General features: G+C 30.8%; 1 protein-coding gene across 1 annotated transcript; it reads right to left on the bottom strand.

Annotated features, from left to right (window-relative positions):
• Window positions 1-953: 953 nt before the first annotated feature.
• Window positions 954-4,395, bottom strand: LOC102594779 (uncharacterized). Its single transcript, XM_006348204.2, has 7 exons — window positions 3,912-4,395; window positions 3,787-3,837; window positions 2,945-3,073; window positions 2,655-2,760; window positions 2,504-2,545; window positions 2,160-2,216; window positions 954-1,893 (listed from the first exon to the last, which is right to left on the bottom strand). The coding sequence occupies exons 1-7, from the start codon at window positions 4,040-4,042 to the stop codon at window positions 1,147-1,149; spliced, it is 1,263 nt and encodes a 420-aa protein (XP_006348266.1). The 5' UTR covers window positions 4,043-4,395; the 3' UTR covers window positions 954-1,146.
• Window positions 4,396-14,018: the final 9,623 nt, after the last annotated feature.

The following is a 14,018-nucleotide window of genomic DNA, read 5'->3' on the forward strand; positions in this document are numbered from 1 at the left end:
TTTTAAGTTTATGATTCTGAAATTTATAATATATATGTATTCGATAAATTTTTCAATAATTATATATAGTTTGTATGAGTTCAATAGAATTCTTACCTTTCAAGCTAGCTCTACATGACTAGGTTCGATTAAAAGTGATGGATGATTACACATCTTTTACTTTCGAATATACATTTTTTATCACTATTTTATAAATTCCTAATGATTTTGTTGAAATATCGTACAAATGGGTCCTCCACTCAAAACATCAACGAGAGGAAAAGGTAGGATCAATTGTTATTCGTTTTATCAAAGAGGTCTCGGCTTTACGAGGAGAAAATTTAAATTTATCAAATTTCAACACAGATATCAAACATCATATCGGAAAAATAAAAAAAATAAAGAGAGAGACCAAGCAGTAATGTTCTTGTAGATATTTACGTAAGAGTACTATTTTTATCTTAGAACGTAAAGTTATAACTAAAAAATATTTTGAATATTTGGGCTCCTTTATTGTGTAATGTCAACTCACCAAATGTCAATAGGAGTTGATCTATTATTTGTCATCATACCCTATTTTTCAAATGTTGACCCACATATGTAGTGGTTATATTAGCTCACACAAAACAATCCTCAACTTTGACCCTTTAATTACTCCCACCGTCCTAATTTAAACGTCTTACTTTTTCCAACATTTTACGTAGCAAATTTAAGACCACAATGTTTAAAAATCTCCCTTTATTTCTTAAATTTCCTGTACAATCAAACTAACACACTTAAATTGAGACGCCTTAAGAAATTTTTATATTGCTCGAATTCTTTTTAAGAAACCATTAATTAAAACCATGTTAGATCCTCCAGAAATACATGACATTTTAATGATCCGATACGAGCGCAACGACATTTTTAAGGATCCAGACAACACTACACTAATTTTAAATCTACTAGACATCCATATTCTTCCTACAAGAAAATCATGGAGAAGCATAAATTTTCCTTCATTTCTAGATGAACTGATAAAAAAGACTACAAGAAAAAGTGGAAACATTCAATGGTCCAAAGGATGAAGGAAAACCAAACTATTAAAAGAGCACTAAATTAAACAGAAAACACAACTAAAAGCTTTTTCTTAAGTACAACTTCTCCCCCACCATAACCCTAGAAAGATCATTCCAAGAATCTCTCCATCACATCAGGGTACATTCCTCCTTCATTCCTATATTCTCCGGGATTATTCGCGTGCTGATCAAGTGAAGTCGATGAATTAGAAGACGAAGCCATCCTAGCAGGAAGCGTATAGCTTCTCTTGAACTTGTCCATCTTCCGAACACTATCAGGGTGGCTATCCAGGCTCAAGAAATCGTTTGGATTAGCACCTCCGTTGTTGTGCAAGCTAGAAGCATCTGAGTTCGGATTTGAAGTCTTCCCATCAAGACTAAGCGGGTGCTGATTATGATCCGGTTTGGAACCTAAGCTATCAGGATTGAACAGGATCCTGGAATCATCATTTCTACCAGTGAGAGCACTAAAGAAAGTTAATCCATTAGGCCACTTGATATCACTCTCATGATCAGCAGCAGCTCCCATCATGTCTTCCATTCGTGGTTCGGATGAATGAGGAAGTTGAAGGAACATATGTGATTCATCTTTCGACTGTGGAATACCAAGTCTCGCGGAGTTTTGGAAGTTGGGAGAGGATAGTAGCGAAGATGCTGAAGGCATTGCCCTTGGTCCCCAGTTGAAAAGTGGAGGAGGAGCGCGAATTGGCATAGTCGGCTGCTTAAGAGGAATTGCAGATGAAGGCGAACTAGTCCTTGTTGAAGAAAATAGCTGTGACAAATAGAAACCAGATTGATAGCCTAGAGACTCGAACGTGTGCCTCATTCTTAACACGAAATGAAGGTCTTCCGGTATCTGAGAAGGATACAACATTCTTATCCAAATTAGATCAAAGTACTTAATTCATATTAAGTGACCAACTATGTTACTCGGACTAGTACCCGTGTTAGATACTCCAAAAAATGCACTACTTTTGGAGGATCCGACACATACAGTTGGCATTTTAAAAAAATGTCTGGCCAACATAGGTGATCAGTAATCACATGTCCTTAGAGATAAACAAAGATTATAGTAACAACTAAAATAAACAAGAATTCTTTTTTAGGGAAAATGAGTCTTACAATCTTGCAGGATCCCAGTTGCAGTAGGCCATGTCCAGCTTGAATCACAGCAATAGTCTGCAAGATAAAAACAGTACACTGTCACACACACGCATAAAGCTAAGCAAATAATGGCATACAAAGCAAGCCAAGAAATCTTCATATAGGCCAGCCTGGTGCACACTAACTTCCCACTATGCGCGGGGTCCGGGAAGGACAAGAACCACAAAGGTGGATCCACAACTCGAACCCGACCCCGTGACCTCCTGATCACATGGAGGCAACTTTACCAGTTACACCAAGACTCCATTTTGTAAATAAATAAGATAGAGAGGCAATTATTGTTCTAGAGTTATGAATCTGACCTGAATCCCTGACTCAAACTGGTCAGTCCACTCAGGTGGGAGCTGCAGAAGTTAAATCATCATCAACCATACAATCTTTCTCAGACCAATAATTGGCAAATGAAAAAATCAGTTCCCTAAGATAACCAAACATAAATGCAAGTAAACATACAGCATCAAATGAACTCTGCCAGTAATTTGATATGTTTGGTTCACATTCAGTAGGCTCCTTGAAAACCCATTTATGACACTTATCAGAGGCAACTTTACCCATCAACCTGCAAAACCAAAACCCAACCAATCAAAATAGAAAAAATAGTCACAAATCTTTGTCTCCTCCACCTTTTGATTCTCTATTTATACTATTGTCCATTATTATTCAGTCATAGAAGTGGTGAGAGAGTGTGGAGATGGAGAGTTTCAAAAATCCAATACCAACCAAATCACCTACCCAGTACCCACCCTTCTCCATAATTATATAACTGAATGGACATTTTGCTGAAGGCTTTTCTCACAAGATCTTCACCATCCATCTCTTCCAAGCAATCTGTTCCTCTACCTCTGCAGAATCCATCTTCCCACATCAACATCCTGCATAAATCAACACAAAAAGAAAGCAAAGTTACATTCTTTCAGCTAAAAAAGAGATCTTTTTTCCTTCTTCTTTTTGAAATCCATTTCCTTTAATAACAATAACTACGTCTCAGTCCCAAACTAGTCGGGGTCGGCTATATGAATCCTTAGTTCTTCATTTAAGCTCATATCTTTCTTTACACAATTAAAAAAAGAGACTAAAGTCCATTTTCTTGAACAACAATAACTATGTCTCAATCCCAAACAAGTTGGGTCAGCTATAAAAAGAGGCTAAATCCCACTTTCTTGCACAAAAATAATTACGCCCTCAGTTCCGAACAAGTTGGATCGGCTATACAAAACCCCACTTCTTTTCTTTCTTGACACAGCTATAAAAAGAGTTTGAAGTCCATTTTCTTGAACAACAATACCTACAATCCCAAACAAGTTAGCTTAAAAAAAAAGATTTTGAACTCCATTTTCTTGAACAACAATAACTGCACCTCAATCCCCAAACAAGTTGGCTAAAAAAAAGAGATTTTGAAGTCCATTTTCTTGAACCACAACAGCAACAATAACTACACCTCAATCCCAAACAAGTTAGCTAAAAAAGAGATTTTGAAGTCCATTTTCTTGAACAATAACTGCAGCCCAAACAAGTTAGCTAAAAGAACAGATTTTTAAGTCCATTTTCTTGTTCCAAAAAATGGGTAAGAAAGCAAAATACTCACAAGCTACCATTGTCATCTCCAACTTTACAACCATTACCACCTCTAACTCTCCTGCAAATAAGACAGAAAATGAGGACCCCCAAAAGACAAGAAAAACAGAGAAGAAGCATGGGAAAGACACATACGGTCGAGGACGAATGGTCCAGAAGACTGAATAAGTCCAGTCTGTGTTAAGACAGACGCTTCTAAGTGCCTCATGAAGGGCCATCATCCCAACTGCTTCTTTGCTTCTATCTGATGTTCCTGAGCCCACCATTTTTTCCCTTTTTTTTCTTTGTTTCCCACTTCTCTCTTTAAAATAAAAACTAAACTCCTTTTCTCTTCTCAACACTCAAACTCAACTCCTGTAGAAAAATTTGTCTTAAAGATTCAATTTTTATTGTTTTTTTTTATCTTGTTGAGCAAAAACTATACAATACAAATGCTTATGAACCACAAAGATAGAGACCCTTTTTTCTTCTTCACATTCCCACTACCCCCTTCCCCTTGTGTGTTCTACTTTTTACCTTCCTCTGTATTAGATTACCAAATCTGACTACTTGGGTGAAACCAAGAAAAGGCAAACCAAAAAAAATCAAAATGGAATGGCTTTAGTAAAAGGAGAGAGGAAGAAGTTTTTTACTACTCCCTCCGCCCCAATTTAAGTTGCTTACTTTTTATATACTTTATTTGGTGTTCGATTATTTCAAATTCGCACCACTCTTCAAAAGATTTTTTTATATTCCAATCGAACTCGAAATCTCTGATTAAAAAAGAAATAGCTTCATCCCAATGATTGGTGTGGCTTACTTTTCTTTTTAATCTATTAGTATTTTTTTTTTAAATCTTCTTTTAAGTTGTTTGACTTGATATAAAATTAAAAATATGTTAAATCTACTAAAAAAAAATTAAACTTTTGATCTTTAAACGTGAAAAATTGAAACTAAAGAGTTGCTAAAAAGGGAAAATGATCATTTTTTAAAACAAATAAAAAGGTAGAATAGGTCAAACAAATTAAAACAAAAAAAAAGTATTTCTTTCTATGGTTAGTAGATTTTCTAATTACAACTTTAATAAGTTTAACACTAGAAATTTTTTAAAAACTACTCACCACAAGATTCATAAATCTTCATTTATTTCTTAAATTTTATATTCAATCAACTTAAAATACTTCAATTGAAATGTAGGAAATAACAAAGATTGTGTTGAAATAGTTCAAACCATAGTTATAAAATGGAGTAACTTTTATCAGAGAGAGCTTCACTCCATATATAAAAAATTTGAACATGAATTTAAATTTAATCAATGTGAATTTGATACGAGTATCGAACGCTGAATGAATAAAATAAAATAAAATTTGGAGGTGCGTACGTGCGTGTGTGGGGTGTGAGAGTGTGTGAAGGATATGTTTATGTTTTGTTTGCTTTTGTAATTTACCATGAAAAAATGAGAGGTGGTGGGGACAGCTTTTATCTTCCCTCCCTAACAAAGCGCTTACACTGCACAAGAGGAGGCTCGTGCCTACAACTGTCAAGTTACTATTTTGCCCTTCTCTTGGTTATTTTGAAAAGAAAAATAAAAACTTTTTTTTAATCTTCAATATTTCTTACAAGTTACACCCAATCCTTTTATTTTATATGAGTGATTATTATTGTTTGAAATTGTTTTGCACGTGATGCTAAATAAAAATCTATGCATTCTAGAATGTTTTGACAACAATAATAATATACTCGGTGTAATTTCATAAATATAATTGAAAGAAAGGAAAGCATAAGTCAATAGTGGAACCGCAAAATCTTATTAAGGAGAATCAAAATGAGAAGAATTGTGCACACAAACGAAGAAGTTGAAGGAGGTACTGTAATATGTACTATATATACATAGAAATATTTTTAGTTATATATAAATAATGTGATTTTTCGCCTAATGAATTTTGGATGAACCCCTAACCTTTACTAGCTTCGTCTTTGCAGGTCTTACCCTTACCTTTTTAAAATAGAGAGATTATTCTGATGAACTAGGCCTTTACTAGCTCCGTCTCTAGTCTTAGCCTTACCTTTTAAATATAGAGAGACTGTTTTGATGGACTATCATAATAGTAGCATCACATTTAATTTCTTTAGAATGCGAGTTAAAATTTCAAACTCAAAGTAGAGATTCATTCATCAAATTATTTATGTCACATAGTTCATATTTTGAGTATAAATACATGATTTAACTCATGTTTGTGTATAAATATCTTTTGTACACTATTATACATTTTATACTTCAAAATCCATTTATATTTAATTTGTTTATTTAATCAATGGTTGTTATACTATTACCTAGTGGGAAATTGAAGATTTTGAAGGGGACATTGCCAACCCATTATACAAAGACAAACTTGTCATTTGTATTAATGTTCAAACTTAAAGGTCAATAAGCCAGTCAAACAAGAAAATTGGTAAGTTTAAATTAAAATGTCAATCTTGGAGGGGTGAGCACATGAGTATGTCTCTTGGAGTAGAAAATTCACTATTTAATACAAGAAAAAAATTCATTTTTGTGTGAAAACATGGTGCGGTAATCAATTAATTAAAGGTTTCCATGATTTTCATGCAATCAACAATTGATTTTTATTTTATTTTTAAAAAAAATAATAGGAAGAAAAATTTATCACAATCACTTAAATTAATAGGACAGAGCCATTTTATGGTCCGGAGGTTTCATTACCTTTGGCAGAAAATTATACTATTATTTATATATGGTTAAAAATATTTTATTATATATATATATATATATAGTAGATGTCGAATCTCATTCAGCTAGTTTGTATATTTACTTTTTCAAATTTTAAACTCCTTAATTAAAATTCTGACTCTGACACCATATATATTAGAAGATTACTTTTTGTTGAAAGAAAATAAAATGAAGAAAAAAATACATTTTTTATAATAGTAATAATTATTATTAATTAAGTGATCATACTAAAATTAATTCGAGTATATATATACTACATACAGGACAATTTGATAATCTAGTCAACTGTTAACCTAGCTATGTGACCAAAGGCATCTTCACTGCACTTAAATGATTAAAAAAACATGTCATTTTAATATCGCACAATAACTCCCATGACTTCGGTATCAAAAAAAGAAAGTGAGTATAACACTTCAGCATTCAGTTATTAAATTAGACATATGAGGTGATAAACACATTTTGAATCAAGTCTGTCGCATAAATTTACTTAGTATAATTTATATATTTTGTATGATTTGTAGATTATTACAAAGTGTTAGACACATAAAGTACTCAATATAGAGTACTCACACGAAGAGTAGAGAAAGCGACAAAAGTTAAAAACGACTGGAGGTTATCAGTTTTGTGTAAACATCTTATCAGTTTTATATATAAAGTCATGAAATAAAAATCAACATGAATTTTGATAAGATGGTTAGAATCTTCCACCATTAATCAGACATTTCAAATTCGAATCTACATAAATAAAAATACTTGCAAAACACGAATTTGAATTTAGTCCGATCAATAAAACAGAGGTTGATTTTGTATTAAAATAGGATGAGGGCATGTATGGAAATTCAATGGAACACAGAATCTTTACCAGTCAAAAGCAAAACTGGTAAGGACCGACTCTCTGAGAGGTTTAGATATGAAATCATTATAAAAATTGATTCTCAGTTGGTAAATATAATTAATAAATTAAGTGTCATTATGATAATAAAAAGACCTTTATATTTAATTTTTTTTGCCTTTTTTTTCCAGTAAAAAAGACCTTTCTTTACTACGAAGCAGTTATCCCAAAAGGAAGAAAATAAAAAACTCGAAATCTCCAAATTAATTTTAAAAAAAATCTCTAATTACGTATTCTTCAACTCAACAGCGTCAGCTGCACGTGAAGGAATCTCAAAATAGTAAAATAATAATAATAATAATAATAATATTGGAACTCTAAATTTTGCTTATAATAATTTATTGGTCTTATTCTAGTTGCTGAATGTCATTTAAATTAATATTCCATTAAATCAACTTTTAGTTTTGAAGCTAAGAACAAAAATGACTAAAATATATATAACTTGAGAAATGAATGGAAATAAAATTTGAATAAGTTTCTCTTTTATAAAAAATAAATAAAAATCAAGTTGGCTTCATTGACTAAAAAGAATAAAGATTTTGCACTTATATATAAAAGTTTTATTAGTTTTTAAAAGAATTAAGAAGAAAATAAGTCTCGCGTTATTATTATAATTCGGCTCGACTTTGACTTTGATCAAATTATTAATTGATAACCTTTTTGGACCAAAAATACTTTTAAAAAAATTCATGATTTTTGCATAAAGCCACATGATAATTTCCAAACGTTCACTAATAGAAATTCGAACATTTACCATTTAAATTGTTGGTATTTCTATCATGAAATAAACTCATTCATATATTAAGTAATTATAAGGGGATTAAATTTGTTCAAACAATATAATTTTCTATGATGAACTTGAAACTTATTTATTCTAATGTTTTTTCCCTTCCCAAATATTGTATTTGAACACTAGTATATAAGCGCAACATAATTGTTTATATAAGTTTCTTCATTTAATTATAACTAATTAGTATTGTACTTTAACTTATTAGTTAATAATCGTTAATTAACACGCCTATATACGTCGATTAGGGTAAATAAAAAATACACAAATTGTTTATTGTTTTTTCCTAACATCATTCTGCGTCTCATCAATAATTCATCGGTAAATATTTATAAACATTTTGGATTTCACAATCTATTATTTTGCACGTTTGTCGAGTTTCGAAAACGACGTGCATTAATTTGATAAAACAAAAGTATAGAAATTAGAAAGAAAGGTTCTTTTAAGTTTTATGATTGTGGTGAAAAAGAATGATTAATCCTCGTTAAAAATTTCCATTTCAAATGAAAAAAGAGATAAGTGGTCTTCTTAATATGATTTGAACTTAATTTTAAAAAAAAGTTAAATTAGGTCCAAAATTTATGTTGTTATATGGTATCATATTAGAATCTATCTGAGTTATTATTTATCGATAATGTGCCTTAAATTATTTATATACATTAAAATAAAAATTATTTTTTAGCGGCATTTAATTGGTGACATTTTTAGCGGTAACTAACCCTCTTTGTAGATGTTCCTAAATTCTATAACGACATTGGATCTAATAGCAATTAACGAATGTCAGTAAAAATTTTAACATTCTTTGTTAATACATATTTATTATCGCTAAAATTTATTTATTTTATAATATAACATCAGAGTGAAAAAAGAATGGGTGATTTTCTTAATGAGAGTGTGTCGAATGTCAATCATTTTAAGGAAAAAAAAGAAATGGAAAATTGTACAATAGTTTTCCAACTCTTAAGAAAAAGGTTAATGTTATAATTAATCAAAATAAAGCTGTAAAATTAGTGATTAAGGAGTCACGTGCACACGTGCGATGGCAGTGAGTCGGTGCATCGTTTCTCATAAAGAAAAGAGTAGCGCACGAATTGCGGAGCAGTCAATATTTCTCCCTCACGCGCTACACACAAGCAAATTGAGGTTGGCAAATATAAGTAATTATGGTCGTTTGGTTGAAAACAAGTTATTCCGTGAAAAATTATTTTGGAAAGCTTAATTAGGAACAAGTTATTTTGTGATTAAATATTTTGAAATAAGTTATTTTATACTAATATATATGAGATAACTTATATCATCATTAAGGTATATATGATAGGGATAATAATTCCAGTATGATCTAATACCTTCACACAGGATAAAATAATCCTACATTTTATTCTTTAAATTATTATACCTATACCTTATACCAAATGACTCCTTAAAGTTTAAATTTTGGGATTATATTGTAGTGTCAAATTTAAAAAGAGGCTTCAAGTTATTAGCAAAGTTAATGTCACGTGATTAGGAGATCATGAGGTTCAAATTGTGGAAAGAAGTCGTTGGAGAAATATGTGGTAAAATTGCGTACGATAACCTCTTATTATTTGATCCTTTTGAATCCCCCACATAACGGGAGTTTTAGTGCAACAGGTTGTCCTTCTTTATAGATTATAGTGTCAAATGCTCTTATTTAGTACACTTTCGTCTTAATTCACATATTGATGTTTGATAGACTTAGAACTTATAACCTAAAATGAGTTATAGATATTTTGAGTGGTTATATAATTAATTTATTAAGAGTAAACTGAAAAATTTAAAGTTAAATTGTTAGTACTAAATATAAAAAACTAAAAATAGTCACATAAATCGAGAGAATGAATAAATGATTTTGGTTATTACTTATTAATGTGTGTGTGTTTGTGTTTTGTTCTAAATAAGCCTACACTGTTTTTCTCCCTCTTTAATTTACAAGTCCTATTTAAGGACAATTTCTTATAAAGTGAAAACGAGATCACTCTTCATAAATATATACTGATTCATATGATGATATGAAAGTACAAAGATGTTAGATGTTAAAAAAAATTGTGTTGAATGTGTTTGAATCATTTAAGGCTGATTTTAACTTAACCGAATTTTAAAAATGTCGTGTGAAAAATTAAAATAAACATATATCAAAAGGAAAAAGTCATTTTTTAGATTAAAAAAAGGGAAAATTGTACATAATGGCAAACTATTAATTCAAATTAAATGTTATAACCACAATTTGATTTAATTGTAACCCGTAGCAAACTATTGTCATTCGCCTCTCTCCCTGAAATTCTCGCTCGTCACTCTCCCTCTCTCGCTCACCAGTCTCTCCCTCGCCTCTCTCACTTTATACAAACACAAATGTATAAATTGTGTTTCTGTTTGTATAAAGCGAGAAAAAATTGTATATACACATGCAAATACATATATCTTCGTCTTATACACTTATAATTATACAATACAAATCTTCTCCTGTACAGTTCTCTTTTGTTTTTCTCTCTTTCTCGTTTTATACAAACACAGATTATACAAAATACAATGTATAATTTGTGTTTGTATAAGCGAGAGAGAGATTTGATAGACAAACGTTTTATTTCGATTCAATTGTATACAAATTCAAATTTTATGCAGATATACAAACACATAAAATTGAATTGAGAGGCTGCCAACGATTTATACAAACGAGAGGCTGCCAGCGATTTATACAAATGAGAGGCTGCCAACGATTTAATACAAATCTGATGCCCCCATTAATTTATGCAATTTGATGATCCATAGCAAATATAAAATTTGCTATGGAAAGCAATTATGCAAACTATAGCTATAAAATACAAATATGATTTTTGTGTTTGTTATAGGTGAAAGTTGCTCTTCATTTAACACGCTATTAGAATTAATATTTGGTAAACGTTTTATATAATTAATAGTGCTGCCAAAGACTCTTTAGTTCCAACGTGTGGAATATTTTGTCGCAATGAAAATTGTGTAATGATTTTCTCATAACCACTTGTTATGTTTATTTGTTTATAATGCACGTTATAATAAACCATGAGTGCACGTATATCAAATTGACATGGATTTCACACCATATATACGTGTATATGAAAGGAAATGTTAAAATGTTTGAATAGGAACGGAATGTATGTTCTTGCCATATCACAAATATTTGCGTGAAAAATGAGATCTCTCTTATTCATTTGTAATTATCCTTTTCAAATATCTTATGTATAAAAATAAACATCTCCAGTAAAAAAGCATACTAGTTTATAAAGAGTTAGAAAATCATGTCATGTCAATGTTATTACTATCATATATTGTATACCTTGCATATTACCGACGAGCAACGGCCAATATGCTCTTACAAAAGCTTGACTTTTTAGAATTTTAAATTTACTAATCCACCAAGGGAGTTGAGATCTACAAACATAGTACATAACATTAACTACTCAAGAGTCGTTTGGTTGCTGGGATGAGATAGATAATGATATTTCATGAGTTAGAACATCCCATATTGAGATTATTTTATCCCACCTTTCATATGAGATTAGGGATGGCAATGGGGAGGGGCGGGGCAGGGGTTGAGCGTAACCTGCAAATTTTTTAATCCGCCCCGTCCTACCCCACCCCACATAGACCCGCTCCACATGAACCCACCCCGCATAATTTTTTTAATATTTTCTTTTTCTAGTTAAGTTTGATACTAAAAATATAATTCATAAAAATAAAATCATTTTTTCATTAAGTTGTATCAGTTTAATATGATAGTGACTTAAAATTTTATTTTTTAGAGGTCAATTGGGAAACATGTAAGATATTGAATTATTTTTTGTTGAACCATTTTCATTTACTATTTTGAATATTTTAGTAGCTTTATAGAAATTATCTTAATAAATAATGTTGTATCACTCTAATATCATGTAAAAATTAAAATTAAGTTTAAACCCACAAAAAATCACATATACCCGCAACCCGCCCCGCCCCGCCCTTCAGTAGTTTTTTAAAAAATCCACTTCAACTCACCCCACACAACCTTAAACCCGCTTCACCCCGCATCCGCTCCGCCCCATTGCCATCCCTATATGGGATAACTTATCCCACCATTTATACTAAAATGACGGGATAAAATAATTCATGAAATTAAATAATACTTATTACCAAATGCTAGCTAAGTTGGAAATAACCTCTCTATCTCAAGGTAGTAATAAGGTTTGTATACACTCTATCCTTCCTACATCTCACTTCACTGGATATGTTGTTGTTGATGTTGTTATTACCTAACACAAGATAAAATAATTCTAAAGAATATCTCGAGATTATTATCCTTAATTATTCCACCAACCAAATGATCCGTTGCATTGTCTCGAAAGAATGAAACATTTTGGATGTCATTCAAGTGATTTCTTCTTAAGGATTTTAATGGTTTATAATGAAATCAATTCTAAATAGAGTGTTGGATGTAACAGACTAAAAGCCTTCCAGCCCACTTGGGTGATGGGCCTCTATTGAGAAATGAGGCTTATTGATGGTCTTCTACTCCATATCAGTCCATAAAATTTCCTAAAACTTGGTAAATCAACTAAATGTACATCATATTGAGGTTGTAAAGTTAAAAGTTTAGCCATAATTTTAATTAGGAAATAGTTATTTTTAATGTATGAACAAAAATTGAATAAAGACATCTTTAGCTAAAACACGAAACAACTCCAACACATAGTATTAAACTTTAAAACTTTAATAAGTGGAAGCGGAGCTTGAAAACTCTAGGAACGATTCATACAAATAAACTTATAAAGGTTGAAAACTCTAGGAACGATTCATATATGGGCTAAAGCTTGATTAGAAGTTGAGAAAGTGACTACTTTGCCTATTTCTCCTTATTATCTTCCAACTAAGAGCCGTTTGGATTGACTTAAAAAGTAGTTTTAAGTTAAAAAATAAAAAAGTCAAACTTAGAATGATTTTTAATTAGAAAATAAAAAGTAAGGGGATACATATTTTGATTTTTAACTTTTTTTTAAAGTTATTTTAGGTTATTTTCAACCATGTCAAACACTTTAAAAAATTAAAAATAACTTGAAAATAAATTTGACCAACTTTTAAACCAACCCAAACATACTCTAAGTGTTGATAGGACTCAAAAGTTCATTTGGTTTCCTCTCTCTCTTTTGAGGTTACAAAATTGGTCCAAAATTTGCAACATGCCTGACCTATTCAAAGTTTGATGAGTTGTCCATAATATATATATATATATATATATACCTTTATATAAAATTTGCAATATGCCTGACCTTTTAAGTCCATAACATTATGCTTTCTACTTAATTCTATTAGATTTTTAATTTGTTTATTATCGACTTACACACTTAGAGTGAACTAAAAAAGAAAACACATTATATAATACAAGTAAAACAGTCAAGTCAATATTACAAATACTAAACAAGTTTTATCTCAAGTTCATAACATTCACATTATTTTCTACTTAATCCGTTTAGACTTCTGATCCATATTCCATTATCAATTTGTACATTTATGACGAATTAAAAAAGAAAACATAATATATTAAATACGACTAAATGATGAAGTCCATGTCAAAAACAATTTGTTAAAAATATTAGAAATTTTACTTAAAATCAACTACCACCAAAGAATGTCGTGTAGGGAATGAGGTTGCTCGAGCCGTGAGTATGAAAAAAATCCTTAAAAAGACTCTTTCCTTGTACTCGAGCTTCAATACAAATATCAAATATCGAAAGAATTAAAAAAAAAAACTTTAGCCAACTGGAAAAAAGAACAAAAACGCAGAAGCAACAAATCTCATTTCTCGAT

This window comes from Solanum tuberosum, unplaced genomic scaffold, assembly GCF_000226075.1.
Source record: "Solanum tuberosum cultivar DM 1-3 516 R44 unplaced genomic scaffold, SolTub_3.0 scf00096, whole genome shotgun sequence".
NCBI lineage: Eukaryota > Viridiplantae > Streptophyta > Magnoliopsida > Solanales > Solanaceae > Solanum > Solanum tuberosum.

What these genes read in the sequence shown, in the direction of transcription:
- LOC102594779 (XM_006348204.2), bottom strand. Translation starts at nt 4,042, where the DNA reads ATGGTGGGCTCAGGAACATCAGATAGAAGCAAAGAAGCAGTTGGGATG. An exon ending in AGTTTGAGTCAGGGATTCAG is followed by an intron (nt 2,217 to 2,503) that starts GTCAGATTCATA and finishes TTTATCTTGCAG; the next exon opens with ACTATTGCTGTGATTCAAGC. An exon ending in AACTGGGATCCTGCAAGATT is followed by an intron (nt 1,894 to 2,159) that starts GTAAGACTCATT and finishes TATCCTTCTCAG; the next exon opens with ATACCGGAAGACCTTCATTT.